Consider the following 19,833-nt stretch of genomic DNA (forward strand, 5'->3'; position numbering starts at 1 on the left):
GTTTGTTTAAATGGAATTTGTTAAAGTCACTGATAGAAATATTGATTGGGGCTAAACAAATACTAACACCACAACTTCCTTCCAGCTTGAAATCCACCGATTCACATATCCACATTCCTTTGGCATGGTTGTTCAGCTATCTACAGGCACAATTAGCTACTAACAGCAAAAAATACAATTATTTTAGCCATTTGTGTGTCATAGTTTTAGAGTGTACTTTGCCTAAGTCTGTGTATTCTAATGCCTTAGACCCATCCCTGAGCTCTCTTCCTCTGCACACAAGGCATTTTTTGATGCCTGAAGGATGAAAGTTTTGTTTTACATACTTGTTTAAAGATCATTAATCATCATAATTTTCATGACAGACAGATTCTATTCGGAAAGTATAGTTATAGCTAAATTTGGTAATTTTCACAAACTACGATTATACACCCCCGGAGTTCTTCTATCATGAGCATAATCAATCCTCATCATGAAATTTGCTTAAATACTGAAATTCAAAAATTGTTAAAATATGAACAGTCCACTGTATTTTAAGAGAAACAATATATTCCCCATCTAATTACAATCTATCCTAAGTATACATTTAAATTGTCATAATATTTTCTACTCTGTCACAAATGTATGCATGCTATTAAGATAAAATATTAATTCTGAGATATCTAAAAATGAAAAATAGCAAACTGTACATCATCATACCCATAATCATACCACTGAATAAATAGAAATTGTGCATAAATCTTGAAGGAAAAAGCTATCCAAAGGAAGACCCAAGCAGTCTAGTACTTATCAAGGGAAGCATGGCAGTGTACGCACAGTCCTTACAACCCTTGAGATGTCCTGACTACTGCTACTTCTGGTTAGAGTCATGTCCAGTGGTCTCCACACACCTCTGTGAGATGCTGGGGGCTACCTGTAGCTGAAGAAATGGTCTCTTTCGGCCTGGAGGGTCTTCCCAACCTTTGACAGCAGGACAGCACAGGAAGGAAGTGGAACATGCTCACTTTGCATTTCCCCATTCACTTACTGCTCTTCACTGCATGGTTAGGTGACATGCTGTTAGGATTAATAACAGCGCTTTTGGGTATTGTATCCCAAAAAAAGAACAAATACTTGAGGTAAGAAGATAGGTTTACACAAGCTCACACTGCTAGAACACGACTAAAAAAAGTTACAAATACAACTTCCAAATCTAGTGCTTTCTTCTAGTTCTCATCCACACTAGGCAATCTAACTTACTATGTCTTACCAAACAGTTGAAAACAAACACCAGCATTGACTGGCAAGCAACAGGCTTAGTCCCAGACTCCACTCCAACTCCTCCAAACATACACTACTGAGACCTTACCAAAGTTTCTCTTTTCAGACATTTGTAACTCTCCTATGTAAACCGGCTATCAGAAAAAAATACTGCTATTCTATGTAAAGTAAAACCCTTTTAGAATTCAATCAATTTGATTGCCCAGCTTATATCAACATACAGAAGTAAGTTGATTCTGGTGGGACCCAGAGTCAAAAGTCTAGTTAGAGTATAGATATTTATCATGTAACCCTATATGAATGGGTTTACAGTCTATGGAAGCAGTCTGACTTCAAAACAATGAATCCAAGTTCATGAGGTACGAAAGAGAAAGGAAGCACAGTTACAGAAAACCCCGGAAGAGAAAGGGCAGAAATAGAAAAAACTTCTTTAAAAACCCACGGGTAAGAAAATACTACTTGATTAGAAGGAAAATAATATCTAGGCTATATATGTGTGTGTATGTATATATATACATATATACATATATAATCTTTTTATTTCCGTGTTCTGTATTTGTTCGTGTGTTTGTTTGCTTTCTTGTTTAAAACAAGATCTCGTGTAGTGGGTAAAGTGCTTCCCAAGCACACACAAGGACCTACATTCAGACCAGCAGCAGCCATGTAAAAGCTGAGTGTGGTGGCGTGGGCCTGTAAACCTAGCAGTAAGGATATGAAAAGAGGATACCATGGATGTCACTGGCCAGCTAGGCTTGATGAACTGGTGAGCTCCAGGTTCAGTGAGAGACCCTATCTGAAAAAAAAAAAATAAGGTGGAGAGCAAAAGAGGAAAACACCATCCATGGACCTAGCATCCATATGCATTCAGGTACACATGTGCAAGCACACCCATATACATTTACACACATGCACATACAGACAGGAGCACGCACATGCACACACAAATGGGAATATGAACACATAGAAAAGAACACATACATATACATGGGAACATGCATACACATACCAAAAGGAACATGTACACACAGAGAGACAGAAATATGTGTTCATACAGCTTATACACAGACAGGAACATGCACAGACAGAAACGGACATGCACACATGCATCCAGAGAACACATACACACACAGACACATGTATACAGCATCTCCTCTCTCTTTACTAAGAGGCTCAGAATTTAAACATTTTTGGTTTTTTGCTCTGAAGCAATTAGGTCTCCATCAATCATCTTCCATCTGTTTAAATTCAAATGCTTCCTGAAGTAAGAGTATATAATATGGCATAGCCATCAAATGGAATGCCATGCAGCCACCAAAGAGAACTATAGACTCTGCATTTACTGACATGGAGATGTTCATGATATTCTTCCTTGGTACCAAAATACATATATAGCAGAAACCTAAGGAAAATATGTAATATTTTCCAAAATATTAATAGTGATTACCCACCTAGAGGTGTAAGAGAGAATTATTTCACTTTTATATACTTCCCTATTGTTCATTTTTTTAGAATGGATATCTACAACTTTTCTTAGGTATAAGAAACATTGCCAGGTGGTGGTGGTGCACACCGTTAATCCCAGCACTCAGGAGGCAGAGACAGGTGGATCTCTGTGAGTTCGAGGTCAGCCTGGTCTACAGAGTGAGTTTTAGGACAGCCACAGCTGTTATGTAGAGAAACTCTGTCTTGAAAAAAAATTAATAAAATAAAATAAAAGAAAGAAACAAAGAAACAAAGAAAGAAACAAAGATTTAAGGCTATTCGCATTTTGATTTAAAAAAAGAAAACTGAAAATATCCAGAAAGCCACTAAGAACTCAGCATTTTAATAATATTTAATTTTGTAAATTTCTCAAGTGAATCAAAATATCCTAAATAATGAGACTCAGTTTCTACAAAGTTCCAAATGGCTAAAAAAAAGGGGGGGGTCAAAGGTAGACTAGACACAGAGACAGGCCTGTACAGGCTGAGGTGTCATTAGATAAAAATTAAGGCAAGAGATGCTATTATGTGTCTTCAGGTCCAAAGGAAAGTGTGACAGGTCACTAGAACCGAAAGGACTCACAGTGGATACCACAATTCCTGTTTTCATTGCTATAAAGAAAATAACCCTTCAGAGAAGAAGTACACACATCTGCCACCAACAGTCCCAGGATCCAAGGGCTATTAATTTTTTAAAATATAAACATACATAAAACAGACTGAGAGTTTTTAATTTATACTTCATGTAGACTGCAAAGGAGACCATGGCACACTCAACTACTCACCTCTGTTGGAAGACACATTTGTACACTGGCAGGTGTTCCCAGATGTGATGTCGTAGTCCCATTTTTTATTTGAAACTGTGTTTTGCACATGTAGCCATCAGAACATTCCTGTGTTCCAGCAACAAAGAATCATTAAAAATGCAAATTAATTCAAGAATTCATCACTTAAAGAACTACCATTTCACTTAAGTCTAAGCGATGCAAAGAGAAACTGGCCACACTAAATGAGATGAGATGATACGGATAAAGACTGACCCAATGTACACTGTGCATCCTTGATACTGCATTTCCCACTTCCTCATGGCGGCTCCCAACATTCCCTGCACTACAACTTGAGGAAGTTTTGTCTCACACTGCACTGTTCCCCTTAGCTCCGTGGTTCTAGTTCTGTCTTCAGGAGTCAAAGACCTTTCCCACAGAACTGCTCTTCAGAGAGCTGAAAACAACCACGCCATTTTCACATACAGATTACAAGAAAGAGTTCTCGACCATCCACTGGTTTGTTTCTTCTTTTGAAAGTACTTTATTTCTGCGTGTCCATGTCTGGGAAGACATGTCTCGGGAGTGTACGCACACGGTGTGTGGGGGTTCCTCGGAGCTGGAGTTCCTCAGGTTGGTGAGCTGTCTGATGCAGGCTGGGATCCAAGCCCCAGTCCCCATGACTGAGCTGCGGCTGCTCTCGACCACTGAGCCAGCTCTCCTGCCCCACTGTTTTCTTTCTGCTTCCTTCTGCTCTTCTACCCCTAAACACAGCCCCGTGTAGTCATCTAACTACAATCAATTCCATTTTCATGCAAAACTTGCTTGAATTCCATAAACTTATATGGAAGAATATAATACCTCCCCGTGCACAGAGATATATTTGCATGCCAAGGAATATTAATCCCACCACACTGTCACTAGCGTTCACATTTTAACAGAATCTAGGTAATAATAATTAAAGAAAAAATGCTTGCTTATGCTTTTTATAAGAAGAGGGACACTTGGAGACAGAAGCAGACACGGGGAGGTCTGAGGAAGCCACACGGAAATGGAGAGCAGAGCAGCGCCACCAGGAGCCAAGGGCTGTCAAGGGCCGCTGTCACCCACAAACCCACGGAGGTGACGGGTTCTCCTCCAGAGCAGGAGCCTGTAGAGGGAGTACGGCCCAACACCTTGATTTCGGGTCTCCAACCTCCAGCACAAGGGAGAATACAAGGCTCTCTCCCGGTTTCATCTACTCATCTATTGTGGAGTACTTTATTGTGGTACCTCTAGAGGAAAAACACAATCACCATTTTAAAGAGACTTAAGAAACAGGGATATAGCTCAGTGTTAAACCATTTGTCTAGCACACACAGGATTACGTGTGATCCTTAGCACCCCAAAATAAATTTAAAGTTTTAAAAACATTACATAAAGATAGATTTGGTGGCACCTTAAACATATCTTACAGTACGTTGGGCTGACAGCCTGCCAGCCCTCACTTGGAAGCCTGCTGCTTATGATTCAACTCTGAATGGCTGGATCCAATTTATTCTGGTTAGCTAATGCCATTGTCATAGGTTATTAAGTATGCTGAATACCACACCTGACTGGAAAGTCAACTACCAAATATCTAAAATTATTACTTTTAGTTACTTGATTAATATTAAGCATTAGAATAACTGTTGGAATTGTTTTAAATTCCATCTATATGCCATCCAACTTATACCATCAAAATCACCCCATTTGGACAAGTTTAGGTAAGCTACCAAATTTAATATTTGCTCAAACAGCAGATACATGAAATGACTAAGTCATCTGCTTTTGGAATAGTAGCCAATTTTCTTCCAAGTCATTGAGTAAAGGATCTCTCTCTCTCTCTCTCTCTCTCTCTCTCTCTCTCTCTCTCTCTCTCTCTCTCTCTCTGTACAAAATCCAACCAGTAGCCACCCAGCGCCATTATGTAATTAAGTAGACCCTGAGAATGATACCACCAACTGCTGAAGAATGCCTTTGTAAAGACAGGTCAATGTAAAAGCCTGAGAATCAGCACCCTGAAGCCTAACTCAAATCTCCCCTCTGCAGTGACATCTTCTGCTCCAGTCAATACTCTTCCCCACCTACTCTGTATATTTACCATGGTTTACAGCTTAATTTGAACTATTATGTCAACTATTATTAAACATCTGCTAGTTTAGATAATACTCCCTTAAATAATAATAAACTGAGGACTAGTTCCCAGGGGAAGCCTGTGTTCTAAGTGCAGAACACAGACTACCATTCCACATAAAATCCCCCTGCAGACAGCCTGAACAAACCCTGGATCACGAGAGGATGAGAGGTGAGGACACTATACGTCACACCCAGCCGAGCCCTCTCTTTTAGAGGCAAGAGGATGAAGGGATGAAGCACTTTCAAGAAATCTGCTTTTCAATTAATTAAGGGCAAAGCTAGAATTGGAAAGTAGGCCACTGGACTTGAGGTTTTGTTGTTGTTTTGTTTGTTGTTGTTTTTTGTACACAAAGCAAAATCAGCCAGAGAGCAAGACTTTATCAGACACAGGCTAGTTTTTACACTCAGGACTGACAGGCTCAAGCCTCTCATGAGTGTTTTGGGGACCAGCAGCATTACCTCACCTAAGCACTGGACATGCAGAATCTGCAACTTGGCATCAGGCCTGCAGCTGTCTTATCAGGATGCCCAGGCGAGCGGGCACACAGTTGGAGGCACTGGGGCAGTGTACAGTAAAAGCCTTTACTCAAAGGGACTGCAAACTGAGTGCATCAGCATCAGTGCTCACTCCCAGCTGCATGAGACTCCACCCCAGACAGTTCTAAATGCTGTGCCTGGGAAACCCGCATCCCAACAGCTTCTATTTCAGCGCCAGGGTTAGGAACCACTTGAGCGCCTGAGGAGCTCAGAACACCGAGGAAGTAATCAACAGCTGCCTAGTCTTGAAGAAAGGGGGCAACCCCACACCTCGATGAAGCCCATGGCTTAGCCGGACCTTTCCAGACGCTGAAATCCGCTCCACTGCTACTCACTGTGAAGGGTTCACCAAGCTGAGACAGTCAGTGACCTCTGCTACCCAAGAACCTGCTTCCAGCAACTTGCCCAGCCCTGACCTAGTCTTCTGTAGTCACCATGAATCATCTGACTTGGGACTATCCTAACCACCTCTCAGTTATCAAGTGCTGTGGATACCACTCTATATAAATAAAACACTGATGGCCAGTGACCAGGCAGGAAGTATAGGCGGGACAAAGAGAGAGGAGAATTGGGGAAACAGGAAGAAGGAGGAGAGACACTGCAGCCACCGCCAGGACAAGCAGCATGTGAAGACACTGGTAAGCCACCAGCCACGTGGCAAGGTATAGATTTATAGAAATGGGTTAATTTAAGATAAAAGAACAGTTAGCAGGAAGCCTGCCACGGCCATATAGTTTATAAGTAATATAAGCGTCTGAGTGATTATTTTATACTTAGATTGTGGGACTGCGGGGCTTGGGGAACCTGGAGAGAAGCTCTCCAGCAACAAATGGCGCCCAACGGCTCGAGTTACCACCTTAAACCTGAGAATATTTAATAACCAATTCTAAACAGAGCCAAAACCAGGTTCCTGCTTCTTGTCTCATACGGGCAGCTAGACGCCTCAAAACTCAGGTTTGAACACTGGAGGGTCCCTGGCGTGTGCGTTTGACCGACAGTATGGAGGTAATGAGGCGTCTGCCAGCGGCACATTAAGCTGTGTGGTAGATTTAGTCTTTACTAGTATTTAAAAAAAAAAAAAAAGGTTTCTGGGCTACATGCTGCTTTGATAAAAGCTTAGACCCACTATTTCTGAGACTTGATGACTCCCAGAGCTGGCGGAAAATGTACCACTGCCATGTTGGGAAGCTGAAGTGGGCGGAGCCAGCAGCCACAGCACTGTTTCAGGCTTAGAAGGATGCAGTTTAAAGCAATAGGCTCACAAAAAGACTGATTCAGATAACATCGTTTACAATGTGTGTAAAATAGACGTAGGCTTGAAAGAGACAAAAAAATTAATGTAAAAAGCCACGTAAAGATGAATATTACACAGACAATCTGGATTGTGTTGTCTTTGGGATTTTTAACTGCAAAAAAACATTTGATCAAAAAAGATGTTGGATTAAACCACTATGTATATTTTAAAGGTAACTTGACTTCAAAATTTGGATTTAAGGATATGTTGCTTTGGAAAAGAGGTTCTGCTTTTGTTTCCACAGAAAGCCAGAGGCTATGGATTTGTTCCATATTAAGATACATCAGGTTTGACCAGCCAAGACCCCCTGAAAGGCCTCCGGTGACACCATGGCCCAGATGATCCAACATCCAGAATGGTTTCAAGGCAACTGGCTCCCACAATACAGCCTCAAGGACTACCTCATAGGCCTAAAATTTTCTTTTGCGTCCCCATAAGATACAGCGCCCCCCTCCAGCAGGAAGTAGTAAGAGATGCTACGCCCAAATTCCCAAATATACCAAGCTGGCTTTAGAGGTGGAATTGGCTCACTCCCCCTCTAAACCCAGACATATTGCTTTAAAAAAAATGGTTAAGAGATTCTTGTGTCCCAAATCAGAAGAGCCCTCTGGTGTGGGACAGAGAAAAACCAATATTTTTATTTAAAACAGGTTGATTATAAATGTGATCTCTTTCTAAAAAAGAAAAAGGGGATATGATTAGACATATAGGAGGATATGGAGATGATAAGATAAAAGGGTAGATTAATGAACCTACTTTTAAAGAAAAACTTGTTTAAAATGTTTTACATTGGTATAGATTTTAGTTTATGTTTAAAATGTTTTACATTGGTATAAATTTTAGTTTATTGATACAAACTTGAAGTTAATTTTGTTATACTGTATATATATATATATATATATATTTCTATTCTTGTTTGAGGTATTATGTTTATGTAACTCATTTAAAATTGTAATGGATAATTAAAAATAGATTAATAATTAGTCATCTATGATAATCATATTTGTAGCCATGTTAGTTAAGTCTTCTAGGTATACATAGATATATTTCAGATAGATAGGTAATCTTCAAACACTTCATAGACCTAGAGAATATGGCATTTAAATAACTTAAAATTCTGTTGACGTGAGACACAATTGCTTGTCTAGCAAACACAAAGCCAACACTGCATAAAGCTATAATCCCAGAAATTGGGATGTGAACACAGGAAGACCAGAAGTTCAAGGTCACCCTCAGCCTCATTGCTAGTATGACATCAGTCCAGGCTACAAAAAAGAAAAGGAAAGGAAGAAGAGAAGAGAAGAAGAAAGGGAGGGGAGAAGGGGAAAGGGAGGGGAGGAGAGGGGGGAAGAGAGGAGAGGAGGGGAGGGGAGGGGAGGGAAAAGGGAAAGGGGGGAAGAGAGGAGGGGAGGGGAGGGGAGGGGAGAAGAGGAGAGGAGAGGAGAGGAGAGGAGAGGAGAGGAGAGGAGAGGAGAGGAGAGGAGAGGAGAGGAGAGGAGAGGAGAGGAGAGGAGAGGAAAGTCAAAATCCAGAGGACTGAAGCAATCCATGACAGAGGTCTGGAGAGATGGTTCAGTGGTTCAGAGCCTTTACTCTATCAGAGGACTCGACTTTGGATCCCAGCACCCATATCAGACAGCTCACCAATACTCCAAGGAGTCCAATACCCCTTTCTGACCTCCACGGGCTCCCACACACATGTAAACATATACATATGCTACATGAATACACACAAAATAAATAATAAAATATGTATTTAAAATAAAAAAGAAAACGTATGCTGCACAGTATAAAAAGTCAAAGGACAAATATAAAAATTAAAAAAATAGCTATTTCATAGAAAAGCACTAACTTCCTCAATCTTTAAACAGCTTAAATTTCTCAAAATGCAAATAGTTACAACAAAACAAAACAAAACAAAAAAAAGACTAACAGCCCAAGGAAAATGAGCAAAGGATGGGTGGGAATGTACATAAATAGACAGACAGACAGACAGAGAGATAGACCACCAAAAGGAAATACATGTGGATAAGAAGATGTTCCAGGTTACCCATAAGAAAATGCAATTTTAAAATGATGTGGTAACATTTTTGAACTATCTGATTGGCAAAGATAATAAAACTATGATGTGTAACATGTAGACAGAAATGTGGATGAAACACATAGGGACTCCAACACACATTGCCAGGAACGGAAAATTTTAAGTCAGTATCATATCCTTGAAAAACAAGTTGGCAAAAACAACCAAAACTTAAAGTATACTTCAGGATATGGTGGTGCACACCTTTAAATGCCACACAAGGGGCAGAGGCAGGCATATCTCTCTAAGTCTGAGACCAGTCCAGTCTACATAGAGAGTTCCCGGGCAGCCAGGGCTATATAGTAACACTGTCTCAAAAATTAAAAAAGAAAACAAAAATGTACATACAGAGTCAGAAATGCAACCTTCAGAAATGCATCTTACACATACAGTCACATCTGTAGAAGTGAAATTCATTTAATGGCACTCATTAAAGTTTCATTTTAATGGCCTAAGATCTAAAAATACTTGAATAATCATCAATGAGAGTTGGTAATATAAATCATTACATATATTCAAATAATGAAATTCTACACAACTACAAAAATCTTGGTAATATTATATAAGCATTGAACATCACCCAAGACACAGTCTAAGATTTTCTTGAAGCTTGATTATATATAAGTTTATATGCTGTGTGGGCCTCAAATATAATGTAGAAAGATAATCTACATGGTAACCTCTGAAGGCGTAAGTGACAAGAGAGCATAGAAAGAATATTAGATTTTAAAAATGTACCGAATTTGTGCCTTTGCGAGAGTGATGCTTACTTCAAATACCTGGCTGTCTTCCACACATCTGCTTCCAGGCCATCATGTTCCCACGGTAGAGAAAAATGTTAAAACTTTTGGAGAGAAAATATCCTGTGGGTTCTATAGAATCCCAGAGAGATTGGCAAGCTTGATGGTGTAGTGCTGATGCATTTTGGACAGAGATCTAAGAATTTCCCAACAGAACATGTTTGGACTTGCTTTCTTACAAGCTGTCATAGGGCTATGCCACCCACCCAGAGAGCTAGGTTATGACTGCTAGGATCCAGCCACACAAATAATTATGGGGCTTCTCCTGCTGAACTGTAATAGTTTTTACAAATCATCTCTTTTTAAAAAAAGCTTTACTTAAAAAAAAAAAAGAAAGAAAAGAAAAGTTATCTAAAAACTCTCAGCCCTCCTTCGGAATAAGACGTAGCATTGGAATTTAATGCAATCATCCAGAATGACCGGCCATAGAAACAGCCTGGCAAGGCCAAGGCAGGAAGACAACTCAAATTTCTAGGTCACTCCTAGAACTAATGAACAAGGCCTTCAAGGTAGGCAGAGGCCTGAGGGACAAGCCAGAACTGGGACAAGTCCTTGAAGGTGAGACCAAAATCATCCACAGCTACCCAAGCTAATCAATGGAAAGAGGCACAAGAAGAGAAATTCCCACTGAAAAGCAAGGCTAAGCGGAGGCCAGCCTGGTCTACAGAGCGAGTTCCAGGACAGCCAGTGCTACACAGAGAAACCCTGTCTCCAACAACTAAACAAACAAGACAGCCAAGCAAGGTTAGGCAGCTCAGACACTGTGTTACATCAACAGCTCTTCATTTTTAAAAGACCAAGTTCAGATGCCTGGAAAGTGCCCATTAAGGACATGGAGATCCTCTGAGTTGAATACGTTAATGTATTTCATCCCACAGGCATTCCAATGCCCACCTAACAGCCCCGGCTTCAATTTCTGCTTGTGTCACTTTTCAAATACATGTATAGGTCTTGCCTGACTCTGATACCTCTGGAAATATTAAATACAAAGGTCAGATTTAGCAAGGGGGGTCAGGATCATGATGGGGAAAACCACAACAGCTGGTCCAAACTAGTGGGAGCTCATGGACTCTGGATTGACAGCTGGGGAACCTGCTGGGGACCAAACTAGGCTCTCTGAATGTGGCTGACAGTTATGTGGCTTGATCTGCTTGTGGGGTCTCTGGCAGTGGGACCAGGACTTATCCTGGGTGCATGAACTGGCTTTTTGGAGCCCATTCCCTATGGTGGGATGCCTTGCTCAGCCTTGATGCAGCAGGGAGGAGCTTGGTCCTGCCTCCACTTGGCATGCCAGAGGCCTTACCTCCTGAGTGGATGGGGGTTTGATGGGGGAAAGGTGGGGAGGAACAGGAGAAAGGAAGGGAGGGGGAACTGTGGTAGGTATGTAAAATGATAAACAAACTTCAAATAAAATAACCAATACATAACAAAAAAATACAAAGGCGAGTTATTATAGTGTAACCAGATTCAGTCAAAGTTATTCATTGGGTAACTACTAGCTTTCCGGCTCATTTTGATAAAAACTCAAGAAAGCAAAACTTCAAAATGAAAGAAAACAGGAATATAATAGACTTTATTTTTGAAGAACACTGTGTGTCTATGAAAGTCAGACATGTAACCTGGTCATGGAGTATTTTGAGGTTTATGAAACATGACTTAGTTGCTATATCAGGGCAGAGGGTTGAAGACACAGCACACCCTCCACTGAAGAAGCTAGCCCTGCTTCTGTGAGAAGAATCACATCTGAAGTTCTTGGCTCAGGTAGTTCTCTGCCCCCATCTGGACAATATAACACAGAACTTTATATATAACACTGTCACTTTACCTATGTGGGTTATCTTTGAGAATCTCTATTCCACTGATTTATGCACTAGCTAGAAATTAAACCACATTAAAACATTGTGACCACTGACCCTTAACTACAGGTTCTGACTCACCCAGTTTAAGAAACCTTTTTTTACCTAGTGTGAAACAAAGAAAATCTGTAGAATTTTGACCTGAAGTAGTTACCTCTGCCCCACAGTTAACTAAGTCACAGATACTGAACAGAACCCAAATACCACAAAGCTTTATGATATAAACATAACAACATAATTAATAGAATCACATCTGCCATAGGAGAAATCAACAGTCTCCTGCCATAGAACTCTGCTGTTCTAACTTCGAAGGGCAACCACAAGAACACCTGCTGGGGGCTGGCGAGCTGGCGAGCTGGCTCAGTGGTGGGTGCTTGCTGCTCCTGCAGAAGGCCAGCTCAGGTCCCAGCACCCACACGGTGGCTCACAGCCCCTGTAACTCCAGTTCCATGGGGATCTGATGGGCTCTTGCATGAACGCGGCACAGACACATACACATAAGATAAAATGTAAGAACAGCTTTGTGGGTTGGATGTGAACTCCTGCATAGGCTCACCTGTTTGAACACTTGCTCCTCAACTGGTGGAGCTGTTCTTGGAAGGCGGTAGAATCACTGGGAAGCAGGGCTCTGCTGGAGGAAGTGAGTCACTGGAGGTGGGCGCTGAGGATTTATAGCCCAGTCTCACTATTAATGCTCTGCTTTCTCACTGCTGATGCAGTGTGTTCAGCTTTCTCCTTCTCCTGCCGTTCTGCCTTCCCTGTCATGATGGACTGTATCCTCTCAAACTGGAAGCCAGATAAACCCTCCCTCCTTTAATTAACTTCTGATCAGGTGTCTAGTCATAGCAAAGAGAAAGATAACTAATAATACCCAAGGAATTAGTTATCACCAGGGGCTCCATTAAGGTAATTAAAATCCTCCATACAAATAGAGTACTATATAGCTCTTAGAAATAGATAACTATGTATACACTCACAACAATATCAAAGACTGGGGTATGGCTCAGTAGAAAAATACTTGTGTAGCATTCCTGAAGACCTGGGTTTAATCTTCAGCACCTCATCCTCCCAAAACCAAAATCATGAACCAGTCCTGCAATCTCGTCATGGGGGAGGCTAAGGAAGAAGGACCATGATTCTGAAGAAAGCCTGGGCTATATATTCAGACACACTACCTCAAAAACTCCAAATAAATAGTCGACAGTGTGACGTTACAAGGAAGAAGTACATTAATACCAAACAATAATACCACTTTCGGAAATAGATGTGTTGGGCCAGAACTGGGTCAGAGGAGGAAAAAAGAAGATATTTTTCACCTTAAATTATATGTATTGGAATTTTTACAGTAAGTATATATCATTTCCTAATAATATTAAAAAAGATAAAACTCAACCCAAGAAAGAAAAGGTAATAGCAGTCCACGTATAAATTGCATTTTTCAGCACCAGATGTATAAACTGAGAACATGACCATTCCGAGGTATGGTTGAGGGAAGGTTTTTATGTAGATAAGAAGGAGAGTACAGCCAGAGGCATCTGAACAGTCAGAAGCAGGGAGAGAAAGTAGCAGACTGAACATGGCCAGCAGCAGACCGGAGCTGACCATTAGATGGGCAAGGGGAGTGACAGAGAGAGTGAGAGAGGAAGACACAAGAGGAGGTCAAGACAGCACACAGCTTCAATGGCCGGGCTGTAAGGGAATGAGGAGCTGGGGCAGGGAAGCGCAGGAGCCTCAGAAGCTTAGAGTAGGGGGCAGAGTGAGAAGAGCTGAGGAGAGCCATGAGTACCTGTGATACTGAGGAAGCCTGGAAGTCAGCATGGGCTTTGCTATGCACCAGATGTGCTGCTGTATGTGTGCACCACAGATACCCACTGGTTTCTTTTGAACCTGATACCCCAGGGGGCCGCGGTCTAGGCTGGGAGCCAGCAAAGCCCAGGCTGATTCCCCATGTGTTCTGGGACCAATAAGGTTCTGAGATCGTGAAATACTCTACAAACAAAGGTCGTTTTATTTTCTTCCTTTTGTGAACTAAGACCTATAGGTGCTAAACTGTACGGATACCAGTGGTTCCTTCTCAGGGTACTGCCTGACTATGGCATCCTTCACTGGATTTTTCTAGTAGTCATTGTTTGATGCTTCTCAGGGCTTTCCATTCTCAATTCTGTTCAATACAGCCCTGCATCGAACCCCAGCACCGTGCTCATTTATAGACAAGCCAGTTTCTTACAGCAGTTCTAGCTCCCATTCCTGACAGGGCTCTTGAAGAACCAAGTCCACCTTCTTGTCACCTCCAATGCATTCCCGGCTTTCTGAATAGGCAGAAGAACCATACCCTTCCCAAGCCCTCCAGACAGGGTGTTGGCCCCAGGGAAGAGAGTGGAAGAAAACCAGCCCCCTTGTCCGCCAAAAGGAAAGGGAAGTGACCCAGGGCAACACAGGGCCGGGGTCGGGGAGAAGCGTGACCATGTTTACCAACTTTAAAGGAGAGCCACATCTTAGCCATCCTAGACCATGCTCAAGCTCTTCCTCTTGGACAAAGCACTGAAAGTGAGTTTCCAACACACGAGGTCCCATTCTCCTCACTGACACTTTCAACTCTACAATGTCGGGTTTCACTAGTCAGCATTTTCTTTCCCTTCTTCTTCTTTTTTTTAATAATGTTTTGTTTTCAGGTTTTCTAACTTGCCCATTTTGAGTTTCAATTTCCAGTTCATAGATGTGGGACCTCCATGTGTGCCCTCATACTTTTTATTATATTAAGCAATTTGGTTTGGGCTCCCAGAGCTTTCCTGCTTATTTGTGCCAGAGGAATGGCCAAGGGTGTTATAACCAATTGGGGGGCCTGCTGGAGAAAACTAATTTTTTCTCTTTGCTCCTGCTTCCAATTTAAGTTGGTAAAGATTTTACCATATTTTGTCTGTTTACTCTCATTGAAATGTTCTCAAAGGTTTGGTTTTGCTTTTCCAGTATCAGAGATTTAAAAAGAGAAAAAAACATACAGATAACTCAAGCTCTGGCTGTCCCCTTTTTCTCCACACTTAGAGGTACTCAGAATCTTATCCCTTTCATATGCAAGTTATTGACCTTTTAGCTACAGGCTGTTATGAGGACTTAAACATTAGTTAATTTTATACTTTATTAAGTTGAAAGAAATGATAGTTCCAAAGGTAGAAAAAAATCAGGTTACCAAGGTGTTGTTCTGGTTGCAAAGCACTATCCTTGTAAAGCAGTGTGAACAATTTACTCAGCTGTCCAAATGAAAGGGACCTGAGTTTTATCATCATAACTCTTCAGAGAAGGACCTTGTTCTAAGGGGAGAATAGGGCAGAGGAGGAATGAATGTCCTCCCTAGGACCTGTGCCATCAGAGGCACCAGCTCAGACTTAAAACAACAGAGTTACGGTCCTTTTGTATCCCTGCACAGTTCTGGAGGCTGGGAACCCAAAAGCAAGGTTAACCTAGCCAGCACATCTTTCCAGGCTCAGTGGAGAAGCCTGCCTTGCCTTGTTCTGGATATGCAGTTATAAAATTTACATGTAATTAACTCGTGTGTGTGAGGTGTGTGTGTGTGTGTGTGTGTGTGTGTGTGTGTGTGTGTGTTCACATGGAAGTCTTCCCAGGTATCTTGCCTCTGTGACCAAACATCCCTCTTCTTATAAGGAAATGGGTCACAAGAGATTCAGGACCTGTCCTAATCTAATATGAGCTTGTTTTATTTTCAAGTAAGGTCACGGATACAAGTCCACGAACCTGGGTGATGGTGGGGAGAGGGGACAGGAACGGCGTTACCCAGTCCTGTAACTCGAGAGACAGGGTGGGAAAATAACAGCCCCAAACCCCTGCATCATCTAACATGGGCATCTTGCTCAGATTAACAGCCCAAGTTGCAATTGTCCCAGCCTGAGATTCCGGCCACAGTCGGAAATGTTGCTGGAAACTCAAATGAAATTAGCCAAAACCAGAGCAGAGGGTAGCAACAGCTATTAAAGAAGACTGCACTCTGGTACTAGACTGCTTCTTCAACTTCGGAGCCCGGATAATGTGAGGCTAAGGACTTCCCTGAGGCCATTCTGCCAAGAAGAGCAGTACATGTGTGGCAAATTCAAAGGTCCTCAGAGAGGAGGGACGGGAAGGAGATGAGCCTAGGATCCATGTCTTTTTTGTTGTTGTTGTTTTTTAATGTAGCCAAAGTTTCTTGACATATTTCCTAGGATGAGTCACAGTCTCTTCCCTCCAAGTCATTTCCACCCCAAGCCTGTGCATGTTGAAAGCTCTTGCACTGAATTTCTTCTCTTTCTGTATTAATCACAGCTCAGAATCAACGTCTCCCGGAGACAAGCTGGGGCCAAGCCGATGCCGTTAGAGAAGCAGCAGCTGTGTCCACCACAGGCTGTGAGCTTCACAGAGTCTTCTGTGATGCCCACGCCCTCACCTCGTGGGCTACTCATGCCCTCCCACCACCCGGCTCCAAATGTGTGGGCTGGACACAGCAAACCAACTAATGACTCTGTATTTAGTATCTTTTCCTAAAGTGTCTACTTATTTAAAATTCATGTAAACGGGGAACACACTGGTATCATACAAAATGCTCTTCTACGTGCTCCTTCAGCCTGTGAACCGTGTTGAAATGAGACACTAGATTTATCCTTCCACATTAAGTAACTAAAACTCTAGCCAAAAAAAAAGGAATGAAGAAGGTATTTTCAGACCCTGAATACAGACAGAGTCCTGCGCAGTGATCTCTGGGAGAAAATAATAAACAAGGGGACCCAACAAACATCCCGGCTCACAGAAAGTTTTTATGTCACAGGACAGGGCTGGCAAGCCCAAACAGAGTGCTAGAGTCCGCGAGTCTGAAGAGCCCGAGTTCCGCATTCAGAAAACAGAGCCAGCAGACGGGGCAGAACACAGGCAGGCACTGAGAGAGAACTCCGCAGACTGCCAGAACACTGTGCGGCTGACTGAGCAGTGTTCTGCACATGCACGTAAGTAAACGACGACGGAGCCTGGGAACCACAGCGAGGGGAAGTTAAGCAACATAATCCTGAGAGCCCACACAGGGCCAGGAGTCTTTCATATGCCCAGCTGCCAGGGCAGAAAGACGTCCCAACACGCACAGCAGCGAACAGCATCCTCGGCATACCTCAGTGGTGGTCCAAATGAGACCTAATCTAAAGGCCGGTTGAGACCTGCCCCACCATACCTCAACACACGATCCCTGAGAGAATCAAACTGATTGGCAGGGGAAAGCAGCAACCTGGAAAAGGGAGAAGTCGGACAATAGGTATCCAGAACAATCACTGCCGCCTTGAGCACATGGTGACTGTAACTAAAACCCTACTGCAGACGTCAGCATGGCTAACGGGGGATTGTCAATGTCCTTGCCACCAAGAACTGATAAGGACTTGAAGTGATGGATACGTTAATCATCCCAATCCCATCATTACACAATACAGACATGTACTGCACCTTCCAAATATAAGCACACTACAATATAAGCACAAAACAAAACAGAAAGTTTCTAAAGAAAAATCAATGAAACCAACTCCAGGGATCCTCGCTGCACTTTTCGGGAAAGGGAAAAATGCAGCATAAACAATGTCTGAGATCCAAATTTAAAAAAAAATGACCAGGCATGCCCAGAAGACAGAAAATCTGACTGAAACCCTAAGGAAAAAAACGTCAACTAAAAGGAACAGAAATGTGCAGCTGGTGGAACTGAGGCCAAGGTTACAAACTCAGCTATCAGGAGTCTACTCATTGGTTCCACAAAGCAGGGGAAGTATGAGAAGAATGGGCAGAAAATGAAAGAAATGTACAAAGTGACCCAGGGGACGGAGGAGCTGGCTGTGTGGATGACAGCACTCAGTAGGCGAGCGTGAGACCTGACTGGAGGTCCGAGCCAGGAGCAGCTCGTGGGTCCCCGGGCCCAGCACGAAGGGGACTGACTATGCCAGAGATCAGCAGTGCTTCCTGGCTGGTGAGCCCAGTCAAACTGCAAACTCCAGGTTCAGTCGGAGGCCCAGGCTCAGGGGACCAAGGCAGAGAGTGACAGAACATGACAGCCAGTGCTCTCCTGTGGCCGCCACACACATGCATAAAAGGAGAGCTTTTTTTAAAACCCAAGTTAAACTTCTAAGGGTTAAAAAAAAGTAAGAATCTGAACCGAAAACTATACCAGATAAGATCAACAGCTTATTTAAAACTCCAGAAGAAAATCCTGTTAAGCCTCAAGACACAGCAACAGATACTAACAAGTGAAACAGAGGGAAATTCCGAATAAGGAAGTTCTGTGAGTCACACACAGGCACTGAAAACAGCTATGTGGAGTCCTGAATATCATCTTGTATTTTGTCCAACTTTGAGCCATTTAACAGTTTGGAGAGCCAATTAACCTACGAGCACCAGAATTTCCTTTTCATATTTCTAATCACTATTAATAAAAGGAAATGTATTTAACTCACCATGAGTGTGCCTAGTTTTGTATTTTTAATTCTTTTAGGAGTCTTCTGTCCACTCAGTTACTCTAAAGTACGTCAAGTTTGATCTGCTACCCAGTGTCTGTTTGAACAAGATACCCACAAAGCACTGTCCCTTCCTGCCTGTCCAGAAGCACTTGCTGCAGCCTGTGACCCAGGGAAGCCACCACGGTCCAACACAGGAGATCGCTGGCCTGGTCAGGTAATGTCTTGATAGGAAACAGAAAATGGATGCATAAATATAGCATTTTAGGCAGAAATAATATGGAAACAACATAGAATATGAAACAAATCAGAGGACAATACATATATGAAGTCTTACATGCTACTGGGCCATATTGATAAGGGCACTGAAGACTGAACTAGAGCTAACAGCAGCTGGAAAGGCCTGCAGAGAGCCAGTCCCAGACAGTGAGAAGACAACACCTCTGGGAAGTACTGACATGTGAATAAGAGAGATCAAAAGGACACAAACACACAAGCCAAGAGGAAGGAATTCCGGGCAAGGAACAGCTAGTGCAAAGGTCCCTTGACCAGAAGGAGCAGTCCATGCAGAGTGAGATCATACATGGACTTATTGGTCTTGACAAAGAGATTAGATTATCCCCATTTTATTCTAAGTGCTAATGATGAAATTATTCTGAAGTCAAATCATTGGGTCACAAAACACCATTTCTTCGTCAACAAATAAAACTTTAGTGGGAAAAAATACTTTAATTACATACAGACAAAACTCATTAAAGTGTAGTATATTTTCTTCCAGTGTGTTTTTTAATGAGACTTGTTTAAATTAGTTTTTAATCGCACTGTAAATACAACTGTGTAACCTACTTCTTTCATATAAGAATATTATATCACACAAATGAGTCCTATGTCACAAATACTAGACTGCGGTTGGGAGAAGGAAGCCTGGCATTCCAGTGCACAGCAGGGCGATGACAGGTGGTGATAATTATTCTACACTTGATATCTAAAAGAGGACCCTGAACACATGTGCCACAGAGGAAGGGTAACTGTTTGAGGTCCCAGGTCTGGCCGCTACTCTGAGGTCGTTCATATATCTACACACACTGAAGTGTCACAGTACACCTCATAAGCGTGTTCACTTACGTGTCACCCAAAAAC

The 19,833-nt window shown here is 42.2% G+C and overlaps 1 protein-coding gene across 8 annotated transcripts in view; it reads right to left on the reverse strand.

Annotated features, from left to right (window-relative positions):
* Atg10 (autophagy related 10) overlaps nt 1-19,833 on the reverse strand; it is a 284,964-nt gene that overhangs the window by 207,256 nt on the left and 57,875 nt on the right. For 4 of the 8 annotated variants that reach the window (XM_076552041.1, XM_042261606.2, XM_042261604.2 and 1 more), the window contains 2 exons: nt 3,527-3,634; nt 1,988-2,053 (listed from right to left, as the gene is read on the reverse strand). The exons of 1 other annotated variant lie outside the window; for it this stretch is intronic. In XM_076552041.1, coding sequence (XP_076408156.1) covers nt 1,988-2,053; nt 3,527-3,634 — 174 coding nt within the window. The remainder of the gene's footprint in view (nt 1-1,987; nt 2,054-3,526; nt 3,635-19,833) is intronic. 3 more of the 8 variants (XM_076552043.1, XM_006980473.4, XM_042261607.2) reach the window with 1 other exon arrangement.

The sequence above is a fragment of the Peromyscus maniculatus genome, chromosome 15 (assembly GCF_049852395.1).
Source record: "Peromyscus maniculatus bairdii isolate BWxNUB_F1_BW_parent chromosome 15, HU_Pman_BW_mat_3.1, whole genome shotgun sequence".
Lineage (NCBI taxonomy): Eukaryota > Metazoa > Chordata > Mammalia > Rodentia > Cricetidae > Peromyscus > Peromyscus maniculatus.